Source organism: Hoplias malabaricus, chromosome 1 (genome assembly GCF_029633855.1).
Source record: "Hoplias malabaricus isolate fHopMal1 chromosome 1, fHopMal1.hap1, whole genome shotgun sequence".
Taxonomy (NCBI): domain Eukaryota; kingdom Metazoa; phylum Chordata; class Actinopteri; order Characiformes; family Erythrinidae; genus Hoplias; species Hoplias malabaricus.
In genome coordinates this window covers 31,424,746-31,447,786 of record NC_089800.1, presented here as the reverse complement: position 1 = coordinate 31,447,786, position 23,041 = coordinate 31,424,746, and the positions used below count along the sequence as shown (strand labels likewise).

At 38.8% G+C, this 23,041-nt stretch overlaps 1 protein-coding gene across 1 annotated transcript in view; it reads left to right on the top strand.

Annotated features, from left to right (window-relative positions):
• Window positions 1-23,041, top strand: part of tox (thymocyte selection-associated high mobility group box) — a 78,726-nt gene that overhangs the window by 39,632 nt on the left and 16,053 nt on the right. Inside the window, exons 3-5 of the mRNA XM_066662335.1 lie at window positions 2,139-2,231; window positions 7,874-8,098; window positions 20,603-20,851. Of these exons, the coding sequence (XP_066518432.1) occupies window positions 2,139-2,231; window positions 7,874-8,098; window positions 20,603-20,851 (567 nt within the window). The remainder of the gene's footprint in view (window positions 1-2,138; window positions 2,232-7,873; window positions 8,099-20,602; window positions 20,852-23,041) is intronic.

The following is a 23,041-nucleotide window of genomic DNA, read 5'->3' as shown; positions in this document are numbered from 1 at the left end:
ACAACCTCCAGGCCCCTGGAGCAGTGTGACTGCGACACTACCTGCTGCGCCACCGTGCCGCACCACCTGGAATAACAGACCAGAAATTCTGTATGTGCAGCTCCAGACCTTTGTTGAAGAGCCCAGTCATCAGTGTTGTGTGTGTGTGTGTGTGTGTTGTTGTTGTTGTTGTTGTTGTGATCGGGTCACAATTCTGCTTCTGGAGCTTCAGTGTTTTATTTCAGAGCAGAATTATCCAGAAAGAAGAATGAAAAAACATTTCCGCTCCTGTCACTAGATCTTCTCCTGGAGTTAAACTGACCACTTTACTCACAGAATATTTTCACTGTCACAGGAGGATGGGTTTAGGACCCCACACAAACCACACTTTGGTTTTTGCAAAAATATAATCATAGCACAAAAAGTAAGGAAATTTGTGTTTAGTAGATTATTTCTTTGTTGTAACAATGCTTCTTTGCAATAAATCTTATACCATTGGAAAGCCTGTTTTAAATGGAGCCACATTTGTAAGGAACATGCATTTGTGGGATGCGCCCATGAAAACTTTGCCAAATCCTCTCTGCCAATGCCAAACAGCTTATTCTGCCATTGACTCGTTTGGTGTTTGGTGGACTGGATGACTGAAGTTTGAAGAAACATGTCATGCCCTTGTCCTGTCGTGTCTGTTTTCCCCGCCATGTGTTCACTTAGCACGTGGCTCTGTTTGTTATTGTCCGTGTCTCTGCCCTAGTCCCGCATTTGTTTCTCCTCCTCGTCAGTGTCATTTGTAACCCTGCCCCCTCGTTATCTGTTTCAGGTGTAGCTTGTCTGTGTGGTGTATTTAAGTTCCCTTGTCTCGCTTCCTCGTGTTGGACATTCCACCTTTGTTTTGTGCTCTCTGGTCTGTCTGTCTGTCTGTCTTGGCTATTTCTCATGCCCTCCAAGTCTGTCTTTGTATCTCTTTTGTCTCTTGTCTGTTTGTGTGTTTATTCTGTTTATGTCTATGTTCAAGTTAGTCTGTCCAGTTCCCTCTCTATCTGTCTAAGTCTCTCTGTCCAAGTCATTGTTTTCAAGTTTCTCTGTCTGTCTGTCTTTGTTTAAGTATTCTCTCTAGTTATCTTAGTCTGTCTTTGTATTGTTATCTTGAGTTAAAATAAAAACAATTAAAAAAATAAAAGTTACTGTGTTTTAGCAAGTGCGTCCACCTCCGTCAGTCTGCCCAGCGATCCTGACAAAACAAGACATATGGGAAATTTAACAATTTATTCATTTAACAAACAGGAGCCTCAGTAACGTGTGGAAAGACCATACACAGTCACAACAGCCTGGCACCTCCTCCTCACACACTGCTGTGGGATGGCACTCTATTCTTAAGCATTTGTCACAAGTCAGCCAATGTGGTTGTGTTGGTCAAGCTGGCATGAACAGCACGCCCAAGCTGATCCCACAAGTGTTCGATGGGGTTGAGGTCAGGACACTGGCAGGCCATTCCATCCTCCCCACTCCCAAATTCTGGAGGTAGTCTCTGATAAACCCCGCTCTGTGGGGGCGAGAGTTGTCATCTTGGAGGATATAGTTCTGTCCCAGACTGTGGAGATATGAGATTGCCACTGGTTGCTGAATTTCATCTTAATATCTCTCTGCATTGAGACTACCTCCAGTGATGACAAGCCTCGTTTTTCCAGTGAGGGAGATGCTGCCCCACACCATCACACAAAATAAGCTGTTTGGCATTGGCAGATTTTTTACGGGCGCACCGCATACTCAGCTGTACTGCTCATCCCATGAATGCATGTTCCTTACAAATGTGGCACCATTTAAAAGGGAAATTAACAGGCTTTCCAACAGTATACATTTATTGCCAAGAAGCATTTTTACAATAAAAATAATCTACCAAACACAAATTTCCTTACTTTGTGTGCTATGTTTATAAGCTTACTCAACCTTAAACTTGATACAGTTAAAAACAAATTTAATATTGATGCATTTGAACATGATCTGTGTGTGTGTGTGTGTGTGTGTGTGTGTATGTGTGTGTGTGTGTGTGTGTGAGAGAGAGAGAGAGAGAGAGAGAGAGAGAGAGAGAGAGAGAGAGAGAGAGAGAGAAAGAGTGTTGTATGTGTTATGTTGACAATTTTGACCCTTGTGTCTTACCATAGTTCCGAGTTCCTGCGAGTCCGAGTCAGACGCAGCAGAGTCCAAAACTGACTGGACACTGGAAACGGGACACAGACGCTCCCCGGATGCCCTGGGTAAACACAAACGCACACACACACACACACACACACACACACACACACACAACACAATCAATACAAAATACAACACAAGCCTAACACCACCACACCCACCGCACACTTCACAACTCACCCATCACAATCAATACAGAACACACACACACACACACACGCATCAACACATATGTCACAGTTAGTGCACAACACACACCTCACACACAACATGACCTACGACACAGACATTATAGTTAATACCACATGCAGAATAACACACACCTCACACACATTACTATCACAGTGCTTGTTTTCCTTGTGTGTTATGAAATATTATCTTTTGTGTAACTGTGTAATGTTTGTGTGTTTATGTGTAAATGTGGACCATGTCATTGTAGCATTCAGGAAACCTGTGCAAAAGGATAAAAGCCACAGCCAATATCAGAGTATAAGAATTCATTTTAAAAATCTTGTCGCTGTCCAAAGAAAAACATGTATATCCATGTTTGTGGATGTTTAGTTTACTACATCATTTGAACACAGCAGCTGTCCTTCACACTGTGTAAACATTTCATGATGCATGGACCAATAGGAATGCTTAAAAATCACTTTATTAATAATAAAATCTTTCACGTTGACTTCCACTGAAAGTTTGAAAGGTTCACTATTCACTCCTCTTCACTGTAGTGAGAGAGTGTAATATTTTATCTATAAAGTGCTTTTCAAGAACCCAAAGCCCTGACAGTATTAGGGCAATAGGATATTGGAACATTTTGGTGAGGATTTGATAGCATTTAGCTATCAACCACAACATTAGTGAGGCCAGGTACATACTCTAGATCCCAAAACCCATTCCAGTCCAGAGGCGTTACATTAGCTGCAGTGAAGGAGAAGTGGTCGGTAAGTGAGAGAGCATGTGGAGGCCCCTAGTCACGGCTGAAGGGAGGACGGGTGGTGTAGTCACTTAATTAAAACAAAACCAAAACCAAACACAACATAACACCAGCCAGACTCAAGAAACAAACTAGAATAACAGAAAACAACAGCGAACTGGTGTAGACATACTTAAAACACAGAAACAGAGATCTACAAACAAGACCAGACCAGGGAGCACTGAAATAAATGCACAAGCACCGACCTGGGAGAGACAACAAGAGGGCAGGGAAACTAAGGTGATCAGGTGGGGCTTACGGCGGAGACAAGGGAGGAGACTGGAATAAAACAAAACAGAGCCATGTGCTCATTAGTCACATGGCACACTCAGAAGACAGAGCGGGAAAATAAGGCAACATGTAAAACCCTACAAGTTTTTACATGTAGGGGGATTGGCGATGACTAAAGACTGGGGAGAAAATCCAGCAAACATTTTGGCAATAACAAAAATTAAACAGAAAATATAAGTGTGCTCAGGGTAAGAGAGACTTATCAGAGAATACACGCTGCTGAAGAATGGAAATGGAAAACTAAACTATATTTGCATATATTCCTCTGTTGATGAACTGACTCGACTGACCATATCTTTCCTGTCTTTCCTGTTATTCCTGGTGCCCCCTTTGTTGCAGATAAATTTTATCTGAATCTGAAGTCATCACATCATAGTCAGTAACTGTTTGTAAATTTTCAAGCTGCTTTCTCTTCGCTTGTCGTTTATTTTCCTCCTGTTTCATTAGCCTTGTGCTGTCTGACAGAAAATCACCCACTAAGACACAGAGTTATCCACTCTCACTGATCACAGCCCGTCCAAAACTTCTGAAAGGATTCAGAATTGTGTTATAATTTATCTCAACAGAGACACTGAATGCTGTTGGAGAGACGTTGGTTAGTTTGCCTTTTTAAAATTTAGTTTGGAAGATTGTTCTTGTATTTAAATGAACATTTATTATATCAGGAAAATCATGTTTTAATAACAGCAAAATATCATTTATGAAAAACAATGAGGAAACGACAGAGAGATAATCACGGCTTTTCTTAGTTTGCTGCTCATTGGTTTTTCAGTATGTTCAACATACAGGCCCCTGTTTGTGTGGACACAGCACAGAAATAAGACCTGTGATTCCCGTGCAGAGACGTGGTGGTGCAGAATGTTGTTTGCTATTTTTAAACCTTGCGGCAGCACATTTACAAAAGAGGCTGTGTTAAAGCAGATAAACTGGGTGTAAGCCAAAATGCATGTTCATAACTAACTTTGCAACAGTGTATTTTAAATGTCACACCCCCTACTGCTCCAGTCAACCCACCAGATTACCATCCAGCAGAGTAACAACTACATCCTCCTGTGCCGTGCAAAACCGATCTCGATCTGGTTCTGGATGGAGTGATGGTTTTGTCTGGATCCACGTCCAGTTATAAATATAAATAAGTAATAAATGAACGATAATAAATTAAAATTCTCTTGAGGCATTATTTTTCAGATAGTTGTGGTGATAGGCAATATGTCCAGCTAATCCAGCTAATATGGTAATAGTCTACCTCAAATGAGCCAATCAAACTGACTGTTTACCCTGCTTGTCCACTTAGGGACATGAGAACGAGGACAGTGTGGATAGTTCGCTAGAGAGAACGAGGGATGTGAAATTGAGGACAGCATGGATAGTTCATTAGAGAGAAAGCGATAGAGAGAGAGAAGAGGGAGAGAGGGGGATGTGAGGGTAAGGCCAGCATGGACAGTTCACTAGAGAGAGAGAGAGATAGATAGATAGATAGATAGATAGATAGATAGATAGATAGATAGATAGATAGATAGAGAGAGAGAGAGAGAGAGAGAGAGAGAGAGATGTGAGGGTAAGGCCAGCATGGACAGTTCACTAGAGAGCGAGAGAGAGAGAGTAAAGAAGCAAAGGATGAGTTTGTGGAGACGTGAAGTGAGATGTGGCTTTCTGTGGTATGTGTGTGTGCGGGTTTGGCGGTGAAACCCGTCCTCTGAGGACCTGCCTGTGTGAGTTGTGCCAATAATATTTCCCCAAAATCATGGCGACATCTGTGAGGCCCAACACAATCAGATATGTAAATGAGCGTGGCTAAGTTGGCATTCATTGGCAGAAGGAGGAGCTCATTAAACGGATTGTTACTGCACGCCTTAAAAGTAACAGTTGGAGTTTTATTGAAGCGGAGTTTGCGTTTGGATCTGTCTTCGTTTCTAATTGCCTCGAGCTGGAGCTGGTACAACTCCATCAGATCAATATCAGATACATACACAATGTGGGGAGAGTGGGAGGGAGAGTGAGAAACAGGGGGAGGGGAGAGAGGGTGAGAGAGAGGGAGGAGATAGATAGAGTGAGGGGGAGGGAGATAAAGAGAGGGTGAGTGTGTGTGAGAAAGAGATGGAAGGGGAGGGAGAAGGAAATGAGAGACAGAAAGAGGGTAATTGTGAGAGATGGAGAGATGGGAGTAGACAGAAATAAATAATGAGAGAAAGAAAGTTTTTTATTTTGTTATTTTGTCTGATTTTTAATGTTCTCCCCGTGTCCGCGTGGGTTTCTTCCGGGTGCTTCTGTTTCCTCCCACAGTCCTAAAAAACACACTTTGGTAGATGGATTGGCCACTCAAAAGTGTCCGTAGGTGTGAGTGAATGTGTGTGTGTGTCTGTGTTGCCCTGTGAAGGACTGGCGCCCCCTTCAGGGTGTATTCCCGCCTTGCGCCCAATGATTCCAGGTAGGCTCTGGACCCACGGCGACCCTGAACTGGATAAGCGGTTACAGATAATGAATGAATGAATGTCTGATTTTTAAAATTAAATATGATTTATTATATGAATATTTTTAGTGGTTCTTTTATTTTCAGTTTCAGTATTAATTTAATATATGAATTATTTATTTATTATATATTTTTTTATTATGTCTTCGTATCCTGTTTTTTATGTATATATATATATATATATATATATATATATATATATATATATATATATGTGTGTGTGTGTGTGTGTGTACTATTTATACTCGGAGGGTCTGTTTACGGAATAATTCATGAATTCATTGCCGGGTTTCATTCACCCCTTTCATCTCTTTATCTGCTTTACATCTTTTTCATCACATCTCCAAACCAACGGAGAGGGCAAACACAGCCAGCTTTAAAGGAAATGTATAAAAAATAGGATGAAATAAATAAATATTACTAAAGAAAAAGGCTGAGTCTGCAGCAAAAGCAAACTTCAAAGCCACAGAGAGGGAGAGGAAAAACAACACAGAAATAAACACTAAAATCACTAAAAGCATGAAATTTTATTCCTGAAAAAAACCTTGTCATAAATAATTCAGAACCCTTTGATGTGCTTTATTTACAATTTCAGATTAAGTTTTAAATAAAGGTGCAGTCAGTCATTTTATCAGTCATGATATGAAACAGTCGTTATGCAGACCCCTAGTGGCCTGGATGTTTTAGAGAGCAAAAAGAATATTACATTTTATCTAAAATTTCCTGTTTACCTTGATGTCATTTGTCTGCAAACAACTCCCAGGTGGTTGCTAATGTATCTCTAGGTGTAGGCCTTTGGTTCTACAGGGGTTACTAACGTGTTGCTCATTGGTATCTAAGGTGGTTGCTATGGGTGTTGCTAGGTGTAGGATAGTGCTGGGTGATATGAGCGCAATATCACGATTAATTGTACATTTTACAACGATTGTTATTAATGAACAGCTATTTTGTTTTTGTATTTTAGACCCTCATAGTTCAGTGACGAGTCTAGTACTGTAAATAAACTCCTGTATTAAAGCTGGAATATTTTTCTAATTTTGCTGGGAGCTTGTTTCTCTCTAGTTTTTTTAGCACTGTTTATATTTCATGTGTGATTGTGCTTTGGTCACTTTTTTTTCTCATCATTTTGTCATCTTAATTATAGTCAAACCACAGCACAACCAAACCCTGTGTTTTTCTTTGGTACGAGCTGCTCGAGTCACTTGTTCTGTCTCGGCATTTAGGTTGCTTCTATGTGGCTACAACTTGGTAGCATGGTTTTAAAGGAACAGTACATGAACACACAGTGGAGACATAACAGAATAAAAAAAGCCCAAAATTTTGATAAAATTGATAGAGACATGATTATGTAGATTAGAAGTTCTGAATGTCGATTTCAATTAATTTTTATTAATTGCCCAGCTCTAGTGTAGGATATGGTATTAAAGATGGTTGATAGGCTGTTCCTCAGTCATTACTATGGCATCTAAGATGGTTGCTAGTGTGTTTCTTGGTGGTTGCTATGATATCATCAGCTTGCTAGGGTATTCTAGGGTAGGTGTAGTCTATGGTATCAAAGGTGTTGCTAGGTTGTTGCTATAGTTTCTTGTATGGTTGTTAGGGTGTTGCTCAGTGGTGGTATGTGATATCAAGTGGTTACTTTCTAGGGTGTTGCTAGGTGTAGTCTATTGTATCAAAGATGTTGCTAGGTGTTTGCTATGGTATATAAGACTGTTGCTTTGATGTTGCTCAGTGGTTGATATGAACACACAATTCCACCTTAAAAGACACAGAGCTTCTAAACATATACAAACCAGACAGAATAGTGTTTCCCCAGTGTCATAGATGATGAGTCTTATGGCAGAATTACCGTTGAATAACTGTTCTGAACGCCAAGATCATTAATGGGTTCATAAAGCCTCATAAATATAGGTTTCATAGGAAGTATTTTCATAACAGTGTTTATGTGTGTGTGTGTGTGTGTGTTTCAGTCTTATCCAGTGCCTGGTCTGGGAGACGAAGACTTCAACATCCCACCAATCACGCCCCCCACTCTCCCGGAGCATGTTTTGGCTCATGTTCCGGCTCACGTTTCTGAGACAGATTCGGCGTATCACTCTCTGTGTTCAGTGTCTCAGGGCGGACTGAACTTCCCCATGCCCCTCGAGATGAGCATGGGTCAGGACTCCAGCCTCCTCAACAACTCCCTTGCTGTGGTAGGTCATGAGTTATTCCCTTATATACTCCTCTCTGATTTTATTCCCATGTCAGTCTGACATGGGCTTGGGCTTTTCTGTAATTAGAGGCTCAGTTACCTGATGTATACCAATAAACTCGGCTCTACTCTGGTGATTTTAGTCACATCCTGATACACACCTCTGCATTTATGAACAGACTAAACTTTACTCTGGTGATTTCAGTCCTATCCTGATACTCACCTCTGCGTTTATCACCAAAGTCAGCTTTCCTCTGCTGATTTTAGTCCTGTCCTGATACACACCTCTGTTTTTATCACCAAGCTCAGCTTTCCTCTGGTGATTTTAGTCCTGTCCTGATGCATACCTCTGTGTTAATCACCAAACTCAGCTTTACTCTGGTGATTTTAGTCCTGTCCTGATACATACCTCTGTGTTAATCATCAAACTCAGCTTTACTCTGGTGATTTTAGTCCCATCCTAATACACACAGTTTGTTACTGAACTCAGGACTGCTTTGCTGATTGTGAACTTGTCTTTACACACAAACTGTTGTTTTCAGATCAGACTAAAAGATTAAGAACTGTCAGAAGGGTGTAGTTTAGTTTGGTGTTTGTTTTAGTGGAGATCATTAACCTGAGATTGTCTTCATTTTAAACCCACACAGGGAATGTGTGTAAGTCCTTGGTTCATTTTCTGCTTGTGTGTTTTATCAACACTAGTCATAGATCACAGAGATGTCCCCTGTGTTTGTGTCAGTAAGTGAGTGTGTGTGTGTGTGTGTGTGTGTGTGTGTGTGTGTGAGTGTGTGTGTGTATGGAGACAGAACTGATTGTTCTGAGAGTGTGACTCATATCAGGAGTTGGTTTTGTCAGTATATATTTTTCCACTCTCATCTCCTTCTCATCTCACTCTTGTCTCCAGCGCTGAGCTGAATATCGAATGCTTCCTGTTCACATCTCAACCACAAACCAGCCCCTCACACGCTGGGAGAATTACCCTGAATCTTACATATTCACAACCACACTGACAACAGAGCCACACACACAACACAGCGGTTTAACCGACCAGGATCCATGCCTCGCTCAGCAGAAGTTTATCACAGCTGTGTGTTTAATACCGTGCTTCAACACCAACACTTTATACACGTTCCAACAGAGTGTTAGTGTTTCAATAATCACAATGGGTTTACTTGTACATAATGAGTGAAAAAAAGCAATGATATATTTCTGTATGAGCACATGTTCTTGTCATGTCCACTGACTACTGAGACTGGGCTTTAAAGGGGACATATTGGGATTCAGCACCTGTTCCTTTAAATGATAATGAGCTGCTCGTTCTTCATCCTGACCTGAGCACTTAGCAGTGAAGAGCAAGGAGCAGAAGCTCTGTTTTTTAGCCATTTTAGCTCAGTTCTCTTTCTTCTCTGTTCTTGTTTCCTCAATTTTTACTGAGTGCTCTTATTTCTCTGCACTGGTTATGTCTGCTTTGCTGCGTTTAACCTCATCTTTGCTCTCTCACATAAACGCGGGTCCAGCACTGGGATTGGACAGACGAGTGCGTGGGGCAATTTAAAAATCTCTGCACTTGACTGTGTGTGTTGATGGGCTCCAGATGCAGTGTTATTCACAATAAAAACTTGAAAGAAATAAAGACACTGTATAGAAACCAAACACATTTTTCATATATAGAGTACATTCATCAAGGAAAATCAACTAGGGACATTTGCTTTTCTTGATGTTTTCTGCTTATTATTTATTTATTTATTAGTAATATTTATCCTGGAAATGTGTACTGTGCTCAAAATAATGCCAGTATGATTATTATTTTTGGTGCCAGGCTTCCATTGCTACAGCTCTAATACGCTTCATCACTCATTCATTTCCACTCACGGTGCATCATGTGCAGAATCAACGACAACTGAGGGATGGAAATAAGCTGAAAACTGCACCAGTTTCAGTAAAAACATGACTGCGCTGATTTTCCTCTGACATCAGTCGCCTTTCAGTCAGCTCCGTTACTCACTGCTTTCTGAAGAAGTGCAGAAACTGTGTGAAACGCAGGGAAATTAAGTGAAGGACATGCACCATATTCAAATATATAAATAAATAAAATGAGACTGTGTTAATAAAGTAACTTATAGTAACAGTGTATCAGCCTGGGAAATAATGAGTGCCATTATGGAAATAATTAAGTTCTGATCAGACATCTTTATATATTATAAGATTAGTCTATCTTACAACAATATTTATTATAAGAATTAATAAGTAATAATAATAATAATAATAATAATATATTTTTTAATTTATTTATTATTTTAATAGTCTTTAATGTTATGCATTTTTTATGTATACAGTTTTATTTGAACACTGTTACTGAAATACTGATTTTATGCTTATTCCAGACAGTTGGACGAGTTGTATTTTGAATCTTTGTGAAATTATTATTGAAATGTTACTTTCACAATATGTTATTTACCAAATGATCTGCTGTTAGAAATGTTTACACATTTTATAAAACCTTTCATTATCTATTATTCATTAATTCCTAATAAATAAATAAAAATTCAGTGATTTATTTATCACGAGTAAAAGGAGCAGAATGAGTTTAGTTACATTACACTCAAATATTCAAAATATGTGTCAAAATATGTGCATTTCAAATAATTATATTCATTTTATTAAAGCTTTTATCCATTTTATACATTATTGTTATTCTTGTTATAAGAAAGGTAATTTAAGAATTTGCATCCATTTGATCATGGATTTATTTATTACTTTTGTGATAAAACCGCATTGTATCTAAATAATAATTATAGGGATATGGAAATTTGGATGTGGAAAAGCTGTGTGAAAATGCCTTGCAGCGTCTGGGTAAAACTTAAAAGGAAAACGTTGCTTTAAAAACAGCGTTGCAGAGTTTCCAGTCAGCAATTTTGAAAAAAGGATGTTAATGCCTTGAAAACGATGAGCATGTGGTTTTGCCAACAGTCCGAAAACACTGTCGTATGTTTAACATAAAGACATCAAAAGCACTGCTCTAAACCCTGAGTCGGTTCTGTTGACATGGATGTTAGGTTTGGGCTTTGAGCACGCAGTGTGTTGTGGTGACGATTCTATTCAAATAAATTACATTTTATTTATAGAGCGTTTTTACAGGTGGTGTTTAAAACCATCTTTACAGAATTGCGGGTACAAGCCCCTAGTTTGCGCCGTTGATGTTATTAAACAGTAAATCCACACTCAGAGTGAGAGAGGAACCAAGACTGAAAAGTGGAACCATCCTGCTTCTGACACGAGAACAAAATAAAAAAGAGCAGTGTATAAACCGAGAGCAGTTTGTATAAAGGTTGATGGAGGTACAGTGAGTGCACAGTGGTCTGTAATATATTTAATAATCATAATCACATAATCCAGTGGTCCCCCTTTTGTAGATGACAAATATTTGAGTGAAACGCACAAATTCCTATTGAACAAAACAAATTGGAATAAAATATAAACCAAAATAATGTGAAAAATCACATTCACAGTGACATACACTATGTTAACTTTTGTAGCACCTTTTTACGAGTGAAGGAATTGGTTTCATGCTTGATCCTCCAGGAATTCAGACAGGTTGTTATGGACAGGCATGGTTTCTAGAGAATTTTTCATTCATTCATTCATTCATGCATTCATTCATTCATTCATTATGTGTAACCGCTTATCCAGTTCAGGGTCACAGTTTCTAGAGAATTTGGTAAAAGCTAAATTTTGAAAAGGTTTCAGATGTAACACCACGGCCTCGTATTTCTGGAATCTGAGCAGGACCCCGAGTTATTGCAGTATCTTTGGCTGTGGTTTGGTTGAAAGTCATCTGCTGAACTTTTACACAGTCATTATATTCAGAGCTGATGCACCATTACTGGAACAACTGAGTAACAGCCCAGAGGTGGCAGACCCACAGTGACGAATTGCATCGGGCACAGACTCCAGAGTTCACTCTCAGGATCTTCACACGGTCACTGAGTTTGGAGATGAATGAGTGATGGAGTTAAGAGACAAGCCACTGTGTAGCACAGAATCTCTCAGTCGTCATGATCCTCGAGGTCCATCACTGCCTCACTCGCCATACAAAGTGGAGCAGAAATCTCCACCAAAACCTCGTCCCTTGTCACTATAAACTCAGCTCTTTATCTCTTTAATCTAGTGTTTACCACGACATGTCCATTGTCATAATCTCATTAGCATATTTTCAGGGGTGATGCATGTTTATGGGAAACAACTGAGTAATGGAGAAGAGTTTCCTTCTGATCTACGGGACATTTACTTTCCTCTTCAGTTCTTCAGCAGAAACAAGGAGTATATTTATCAGAAATGAATTAATGATAGAGTACATTTTACTAAAAAATAGTGATTAATAACAGAATAACCTACAATAAATCAATTATTTTATTGACAGGCATTTTATTTCTTCTAAAACTTTTCTTAGTTCATTTTGAATAGATTTCAAATTATGATTTCAATATTAAAAGTCATCTTAAAATAATAAAAATAATATAATATGAATGAACCAATAAATAATAGTAATGTAATTATCTAGTTTGTTATAAATTAATATTTTAAATAGTAGTGATATAATATAAATAACCAAATAAATATAAAATGTAAATAATTTTGTACAAAAACTGAATATTTTTATAGGCTTTTATTTCACTGTTTATTAACTACATTTGTTTTTGGATTTAGTCACGAAACACATGCAACCTTAACTGAAATGGTGGGTGGCCGTGGCCTAATGGTTAGAGAAGAGGGCTTAGGACTGAAAGGTTGTTGGTTTGATTCCCAGGACCAGCAGGAAAATTGGGGGTGGGGTCCTCCTCCCTCAATCTACGGCCAAGGGGCCCTTGAGCATTCACTGAACCCACAAGTGTTGCTTACAGCTGTCGCCAAAGATGGCTGCCCGCTGCTCTGGGTGTATGTTCATAGCCCCTAGTGCACTAGTGTGTGTGTTCACTGCTACAGATGGGTTAAATGCAGAAGACGCATTTCTTTGTATGTAGTTCAATGAGAAATAGCTACACATTTACATTAATTATTGCACATTCAAATGAATCCACTTCTTTTAACTTTTATTAAGAGGTGATGCATTTTTATTAAAAACATATTAATAAGAGAAAACTAACTGTTGGGTGCACCTCTTATTTTCTTGTTTGCTGAAGACTTTCATTCTGACATCGAGGAATGTTTTGAAAATAAATGAAATACAGAGACATGATTTTTGTGGTTAATCACTATTTAAATGTGTTTATATTATATTCCTGATATTAATTTTTATTCAGTGATAATATTTATATATATTATATATAATGTTCTATGATAAAACACTTCTGTAATCAGATGTACGCTGCAGTATTTCCCTTTAATTCTGTGTGGAATTAAAGGGAAATGCCTTTCTTTTCTGTTGAATGTCTGTAATGTTTTATCAATTTCAGCGTCCTCTCAGTGTCCAGTCATTTCTGCAGGAGCTGATTATTCAGTGAGAGAATCTTTTTTCGCTCAGAGCCAGCGCTGGTTTCAGAGGGAAATTTGGCACTGGAAATGGACTGGATTTTCCCTTAGAGCACAAGTCTCACAACATGAGTCTGTCTGTCTGTCTGTCTATCAGTCGTTTACATAAAATGATGCTATAACTACAAGCCTACTTCAATATGCAGGATAGGGCACTGATCATAATGCAAGTTATACATTATGTTCCGGACCTTGGCTTGAGAAAATGTTCTCTAACTGAACCTTAATTTTAAGTAATTGCCTCTGCTCTAAGACATCAGTCAAAGACCTTTTTGTAGCACCTTTGTTTTTATGAGTGAAGGCATTTATTTTAGGATGGATCCTCCATGAACTCAGACAGGATTGTTATGGACACACACAGTTTCCGGTCTGTCTGTCTATTCATCCTTCCTTCCATCTATCTATTTATTAACATATATATAGTGATCAATTTTTGTGATCAGTGAACGTGATGATTAGTTAATAAATAGTGAGCAGTGAAGGTGGTTAGTGATCATTGATGGTGATGATTAGTAATGGTAATTAGTGATCAATGGTGGTGATCATTAGTAATGGTGATTAGTGATCAATAATTTGATTATTTATCAGTTATGGTGATCATTAGTAACGGTGATTTGTGAGCATTGATGGTGATGATTAGTAATATAATTAGTGATCAGTGATGGTGATGATAAGTGAATAATTATTGATCAGTGAAGGTGATTAGTTGTCAGTGATGGTGGTCATTGATGGTGATGATTAGTAATGGTATTTAGTGATCAGTGATGGTGATGATTATTAATTGTGATAGTGATCAGTAATGATGATTAGTGATCAATGCTGGTGACAATTGAACAGTGATTTTGGTGATTAATAATGAGTGATGTTAATGATAAGTGATTAATTATTAGTGATCATCAATGGTGACTAGTGATAACTGATGTTGGTGATTACAGATGATTAGTTTTAGTGATGAGATGTGATTAGTGATTGGTGATCACTGATGTGTAAGATTAAAGTTTACTGATTATTGATTAGTGTTTTTCTGCAAGGAGGTAGTAGGGAACAGTGATTAAGTTGTGTGTCTGTTTGAGTTTTAGTTTGTAGGGAAACAGCTGACCTTTACCTCAGTGTGTGTGTGTGTCTGTGTTTGTGTATGTGTGTGTGTGTGTGTGTGTGTGTGGTTTGAACTCTGCAGCTCATCTCTGACCACAGTTTCTTCCTTTATATCGCACACTGGACACTGTCAGATGGAAACAAAAGACCCCCACACGCTACGAATACTTTTCATTATTGTGTTTCATTAGAATGAGTGGGCGAGAGAGAGAAAGAGAGAGACAGAAAGAGAGAGAGAAGAGATAGAAACAGAGAGAGCATTTCACCAAAAACGAAAGCTTTTACCTCTTTTACAGTTTAAATAAAAGGTTCAAAAATACAATTTACATCATCAAATATATGTGAATTATATATTTATATTAATTAATATTATTATTATTGTCCTTAGTGTTATAATAAAAATAATTATTAAAATAATAATAATAACAACAATAGTAATAATATTAATACAATATTAAGATTTTTTATTTGTTTTATATATTTAAGTGAATAATTTCAACACTTTAAAGCTCTCTATCATTTAACGAATAAACAAATATTTATTTGAGTGGACTGGCCACTGATCAGAAAACAGAGAGAGAGAGAGAGAGCGAGAGAACACATTTAATCAGAAACGAAAGCTCAACCTATTCACTTCTCACTTTAATACAGAATTAAAATGGGAATTAAACTCGGCTCAGGTTTATCGCTGACGTTTTCGCTGTTTACTTTCATTTTGGCAGAAACACAGCATTATGGTAAATGAGTGAGAGTCTGGGGGAGAGGATCATTTCTCAGAACCAGAACACAGAGCAAATAAACCGAATACGGTTGAATATGAATGGAGTGGAGCTGGCAGCAGTGTGTACACAGTAGGGTTGGACGATATGACCAAAAAACTCATTTCTCGACATGCCTAAATGAATGGAGATTTAAGATAAGACATTATGAAAACCATAACAAAATATAATGTCAAGGTAGTAGTGTTTATTTTTAACACCAAATATAACATGCTGTATTATCTAACCGTAATTATCAAACTGTATGTCTAAGAAATTCGAACCTTTATATATTGAGTATCTGTCAATACTGAATCCTGGTCTGATACTTAGATTTTCCTAGAGAGTACTGTTACACAGTGCACACTTCAAGTAAAATCACATTAAGAAACAAACTGCCTGCATCCAAAATGCCGCTTAAATATTATTTTTTTAACAATAAAAACGAATGGTGTCTTCACAAACAGTTCATATACATAATTTAATATTAGTTTTAATGTTATAGGAAATGTTCTAATGTGATTTTTATGTATAAAGAATTACTTAGATTCTAAAAGTCAGTCCGTTTTATTGCCATCACTACAACAGTTTTAGGGCCTCGGCATTGAAAAAAAAAAGATTCAGAGAATGAAGTCAGAATTCTGAGAATTATCTCAGAATAATTCGCTGCATGTATAATTAGGCATACACACAGTATAGTTGTGGAGTGCAGTGTGTTGCTTAAGTCATACTATGGTATAGATTTCAGGAATAAACGCTCAGTTCTCTTCTACGTCAGGACCAGATTGTGATTAGTTTTTAAACTAACAGTGCAAGAACCCATTTATTCAGAAAAGGGCATGTAGTTTCACAGATACAATTAATGATCACGAAAATCATGGATCCAGGGCGAGTAGAACTCCAACGTGCCCACGAGGCTCCATCGCGTTACTGCTCATGGACTCGTACAAAAAACTAAAACTGTATGCATCGCAGTCAGGGGCTGCATTGACAGGTTTAGTCGTCATGTCGTGTGGATGCATTTAATAAAGAAATCTGTTCCCTTCACTGACTGCTTCTTTCACAACTCACTCTATGGCGCACAGACTGTGAGTCTGTCTGTCTGTCTACATATAATAATAAATGATAATCCAAAACAGTATTTCTCTAAATATTCTATCTATATTCTCAGAATTATGCAGACCTTTTTTACACAATTTCGAGATTTTTCTCAGAATTATTTTGAGATTATACTCAGAATATTGACTTTTTTCTCAGAATCGTATTTTATTTTATTTTTTTCAATGCCGTGGCCCTAAAACGCCATTGTACATCACAGAGGTGTTGAGGGAAAATTTAAATGTAGTGTCTTTTTGAGACAAGGTGCTAAAATACGATTTTTATTTATTATTATGTTTTTTTAAGCACTGACCTGTTTCTCTCAGCATTGCCACAAAAAACCAACAAACCCCTGTAGGCAGGACTGTGGCTTATCAACTAAAAACATACCGGTATTATTGTATGATATATCGCCCACGCCTAGTACACAGTACACATTGACTTCACTTTAATTCCCTTTACGTCACCTCACCTTTATTTCAGTTCACAGCAACTTCCTTACAGTTGAGTTCACTTCATTTTACTTTACATTTAACTTCACTTCAATTCGATTCACTTTAATCCACTTCATTTTACTCACTTCAGTCCACTTGAAATCAGTTCACTTCTGTTGACTGCACTTTCCTTAGTTTCAGATTTACTTAAATTTACTTAATTTCAACTTCACTTCACTTGTATAAATAATTAAGAAATATATAAATACTTAATTGCTATATGAATTTATCAATTACAGTACAATTTACTGTACCACTTTAGAATGACTACACTTATAAAGGTTTATAAATGGTTTACAATCTGTTAATTAATAATTATTATTTATTAGTTTGTAAATGCATTAATATTCATTAATAATCTGTTACAACACAGATAATCTCCACCTGTCTTGGTCTTTGTTTGTGGACAGTGGCAGTTTTGGGCAGGGTCAAGTGACTCAGCTCCAGCTCAGTTGAGAAATGTACCCCATAGTAAACACTCAATGTATCTCTCACTGTCAGCATAGTTTTCACCAGAGAAGCTTTATAGTTTGGGTCAAGTTTTTTTATGTTTTTTGTTATATTACGAGTCGCTTCTTGGTTGTTACTCATTATTTTACATCTGTAAATTCATGTTACAGTTGGGGCCAGTTTTTATTCATGTTTGGGCAACAGTTCTTTGACAGATTCGAGGCAAATATGGGGTGTAGCCGAGCCCAACTGAAGTTGTAGTTTGGGCTAAAGGTCTGTTAACGTTTGGTCCAAATTTCTGTTACACTCTGAGCCAAATATCTGTAAACGTTGGAGCCAATCTTCAATCGTATTTTGGGCCATATATGTATAAATAAAATCATAGAAATATAAGTTACCATTTTTGTAGCAGGTATAAATATAAGTTACAGTTGTGTAACTTTTGTAAATATAACCTAAATTTTTTGTGACTGGTGTAAACATAAGTTACATATTTGTGGCTTTGGTAAATATAAGTTACAGTTTTTGTGACTTGTGTAAATACAAGTTACAGTTTTGTGGCTGGTGTAAATATGTTACATTTTTTGTAAATGGTGTATATTTAAGTTAAATTTTTTTTTGTGGCTGGTGTAAATATAATTTACATTTACAGTTTTTGTGGCTGGGCTAAATATAAGTTACTGTTTTGTGGCTGGTATAAATATAAGTTACAGTTTTTGTGACTGGTGTAATTATAAGTTACATTTTTTTCTGCCTGGAGTAAATATAAGTTACAGTTTTTGTAGCTGGGGAAAATATAAGTTACATTTACAGTTTTGTGATTGGTGTAAATATAAGTTACAGTTTTTGTGGCTGGAGTCAATATAAGTTACAATTTTTTCTGGCTGGTGTAAATATAAGTTACATTGTTTTGTGAATGTTATAAATATAAGTTACATTTTTGTGTCTGGTATTAATATAACTTACAATTTTTTTGTGGCTGGTGTAAATATATGTTACAGTTTTTTGTGACTTGTGCAAATATAAGTTACAGTTTTTGTGACTGGCTTAAATATAAGTTACAGTTTTGTGGCTGGGGTAAATATAAGGTACAGTTATGTGGCTGGGGTAAATATAATTGCAGTTTTGTGGCTGGTATAAATATAAGTTGCATTTACAGTTTTGAGATTGGTGTAAAAATAAGTTACAGTTTTTGTGACTGGTTTAAATATAAGTTACAGTTTTTTGTGACTGGTGTAAATATAAGTTACATGTTTGTGTCTTGTATAAATATAAGTTACGTTCTTTTGTGGCTGGTGTAAATATAAGTTACAATTTTGTGACTGGTGTAAATATAAGTTACAGTTTTGTGGCTGGTGTAAATATGAGTTACATTTTTGTGGCTGGAGTAAATATACATTACAGTTTTTGTGCCTGGTGTAAATATAAGTTACATTTACAGTTTTGAGATTGGTTTAAATATAATGTACAGCTTTGTGACTGGTGTAAATATAAGTTAAATTTTTTGTGACTGGTGTAAATATAAGTTAAATTTTTTGTGACTTGTGTAAATATAAGTTACAGTTTTTGTGACTTGTGTAAATATAAGTTACAGTTTTTGTGACTAGTGTAAATATAAGTTACAGTTTTTGTGACTGGTTTAAATATAATTTACATTTTTGTGGCTGGTGTAAATATAAGTTAGTTTTGAACAATGCCATATTAGATAATTTTAAGTTTTGGTCTAGGAATGTTTTACAGTATGAGCCTTATTTTTATATGATTTGAGACAATATTAGTTTAATGTTATTGTGCTTTATGTGTTGTCCTTGTCAGAGTTTTTAAATATATAAATATAGTTAATAGTTATATGATTGTTGTGAGATGATTGATTTCGGGCCAAGGTTAAAGTGCAGAACTGAACCATAGCGTGAACCCAAGCACTTTTGTTTTAGCTCAGATTTCAGCAGTGAAAGCAGATATTGAAAGTTTGACATTACTCAGGGGGACATGTGGAGATAAGATAGATAAGACTTTAACACTGCGCTCTTCATATTTTCCCTGTTGTGCAGGAAACTTGCACCCCTGTATTTGTTGGAATTTATTACTTTTTTTCACTTTTGACTAAGTGAATATGTCCAATATTAATTATATAAACATTTCTCCAGTTTTCTTATGTTAAAATGCACAGATGTAGAAGTTGTGATTGAGCTCTCGGAGAGATGAGAGTGTTGCTCTGGATTTCATATATTATGCATAGGAGAAAAGCCTAACGTCTTACACAAATGAGTGAATTTGAAAATATATTATTAATCTCTAATAAATATATTACTTTAGTTTATAGCAGTGGTTTCCACAGTGGGGGTTTCCATTTCATGGGGACACCGTAGGACAAATGTATGAGATACATTTTACATGTCACTTGTGATAATTCCACTGTGGAGGTTATTTATCACTTCATTTATTTATTTATTTTTGTTCTATAAGAAGTTACAGTCACAGAAAATCCTGTATTTCTTACAAAATTAGCTCCAGGTTCGCTGCTTCTGCTGTTTCTTTCAGACGAGTGACATTTTGGACTGCAGTACTGCCTGAAGCAGCGCAGTCACCAGAATTACATTCATAGTCTTGTGTTTTGGGTTGCAGGGTCATTTTTTAAAAGCCTAGTCAATATTCCTGACCCTTTTCCATTTGAAGATTTAGTCAACTTATATTCATACACTTTCAGTTGGGAGCTTCCTTCTTATGCAGCCATTTGGCTGGTGACGTCTCCGAAACCCACCTGTAAGAAGTTACACTTTTGTATGAATTACAGTGTTTAAAATATTTTCAGTCACACATTCAGAAGTTCACAAATTTACCCAGTCACTCAGACACACACACACACACAAACGCACACACACCTGTCCGCAGTTTCACACACTCACACCTGTGGATAATGTCACACAGTCAACCAGTCACTCACACACTGTGTTTTGGTTTTAATCCCCAATTGAAGTCTGTGGTGGATTTATAAGGGTGGGTTTATCTTTGATGTTGCCGTGTTGATTTGTGTATTTCATTGTTGTGAAACATCTCTGTTTCTCGCTCTGTATTGTGCAGATGCAGCAGATGGTGAACTCAGACTCACGCTACAGTAGCCCTCTGCAGATCGAGGCCCTCAGACCCAGGAGCCAATTAGGCATGGGCCCTCCAAGTCAGCTGACCACCATCAACCAATCACAGCTCAGCTCTCAGCTGGGAGTGAGTGGAAACGGCGTTCACGGGTCCCCCTCACCTCCAGAGAGCAAATCAGCCACGCCTTCTCCATCCAGCTCCGTTCATGAGGACGAGGCTGAAGACAGTCTGAAGGTGAGGAAGACACACTGGAACTCTTTAGACTCCTCTTCCTCCAACATTTCAGGAGTGTGTTACTCTTGGCATTGAGGGTTTGATGGCATTGGGCCATGTCAACGTTAGTGAGGTCAGGCCCTGATGTATCATTAGGTCCACTGCTCAAATCCTTCCCAGTTATTGAATGGAGCTGGAGGTGCTGGAGTGCTTTTCACCCCTCTATGTGACCTCTGACATTGGGCCTGGTGAACTTAGGCTCATGGGTGAATTCACTCATAATAACAGTAGTCTACGACTTGTTGCACACAGAGTAGACCAAATACTATTATATACACAAGTCCTTTCTCTCAGCACTTGAACTGTTCTTACAGAACACGTCTATTCAGTTCAGCTGATTTCAGTTTAATTCAGTTGAATTAATTTATGTTCCATTTAATACAGTTCAATTCAGTTCTGTTTAGTCCATTTTAATTCAGGTCAGTTTAATTCAGTTAAATTCTATTCAGTTTAGTTCAGGTCAGTTCAATTCGGGTCTGTTTAAATCAGATCAATTCAATTCAGTTTAGTTCAGTTCAATTCAGGTCAGTTTAATTCAAATGAATTCTGTTCAGTTCATTTCAGTTCCATTTAATTCAGTTCAGGTAAGTTTGGATCCAATTAATTTATATTAAATTTGTCACGCCTTCGTCTCGTCATGTCTGTTGTCCCCGGCCATGTGCTTTTAGCACATGGCTATGTTTTGTTTATGTTCTAGTCTCCGCCTTTGTCCCGCCTCCTCGTCTATCATCTGTTAACCCGTCCTTGTTATCTGTCCAGGTGTGTCTCGTTTGTGTATGTATTTAAGCCCTATTGTGTCACGTCCTGTTGGTCGTACATTTCTCATTTCACCTTTGTTCAGTCACGTTGGTTCACCTTTCTCATGTCGGTCGTGTTTTCTTGTCTGTCCGTCTGTCTCCTCAGCTTTTCCCCGTCTCTTTTCCTTTATCGTTGTTTTCGCTGTTTGTCCGTCTGTCACGCTTACCCTGTCTAGTTCACCGTGTTTTATTTAGCTTGCTTTGCTCCGTTTGTTTTCGTTCTGTTTTAGTCTCGTTGTGTTGTTACATCCTTTATTAAATATACTGTGTTTTAGCGAGTGCGTCCGCCTCCTTCAATCCGCCCCTCGCTCCTGACAGAATGTACGACCCCCAGGACGCAGCTAGCACAGACTATTATCTCAAGGGATGTGCCGTTCACCGGACTCCATTCCGCACAGGCCCCAAAGATCCTGTGGGGTAGGCTTTGAAAGCGGCCTCGGAATGGAGTCGCCGGCTCCAGCTCCTGCCTGGCGCTGCTCCGGATCCTATAGCGGAGGAGTCGACTCGGGAATCGAGTAGTTGCGCCAGCGGGAGTCGAAAGAGTCGGCGGAAGAACCGTGCTGGAGTTCCCCCCTCGCTGGAGGATTACCCCCTCAGGTCCGGGGAAATTTTTGGGGGGGCGTTAAGGGTAGGGGCTGTTAGCCTCACCTCCGGAGCTCTGAGGTCTGAGGCTAACAGGGGCGCACCTCGAGGTGATCTAATGGGTGCGCCTGTGAAACCCCCTAAACCCTTTACAGCTCCAGTGCGAGCCCGGCGAGCAGCACAAGCCCCTGTCTTCGTTAACGCGGCGCCTCCAGCCGCGCCTGTCCTCGAGAGCGCGGCGCGCGCCTCTCCTGTCTTCGTGAGCGCGACGCGCGCCTCTCCTGTCTTCGTGAGCGCGACGCGCGCCTCTCCAGTCTTCGTGGACGACGACGCAGATTCCTCTGCCTCCGTGGACGTCGTCGCACGTTCCCCAGTCTTCGTGGACGACGTCGCAGACTCCTCTGCCTCCGTGGACGTCGTCGCACGTTCCCCAGTCTTCGTGGACGACGGCGCAGACTCCTCTGCCTCCGTGGACGTCGTCGCACGTTCCCCAGTCTTCGTGGACGACGGCGCAGATTCCTCTGCCTCCGTGGACGTCGTCGCACTGTCTCCTGCCTCCTTGGACGTCGTCGCAGGCCCCCCTGCCTCCTTGGACGTCGTCGCAGGCCCCCCTGCCTCCGTGGACGACGTCGGAGGTTCCCCTGCCTCCGTGGACGACGTCGCAGGGCTTCCTGTCTCGGTGATGGCGGCACCCGCCGCTCCTGTCTCGGTGATGGCGGCACCCGCCGCTCCTGTCTCGGTGATGGCGGCACCCGCCGCTCCTGTCTCGGTG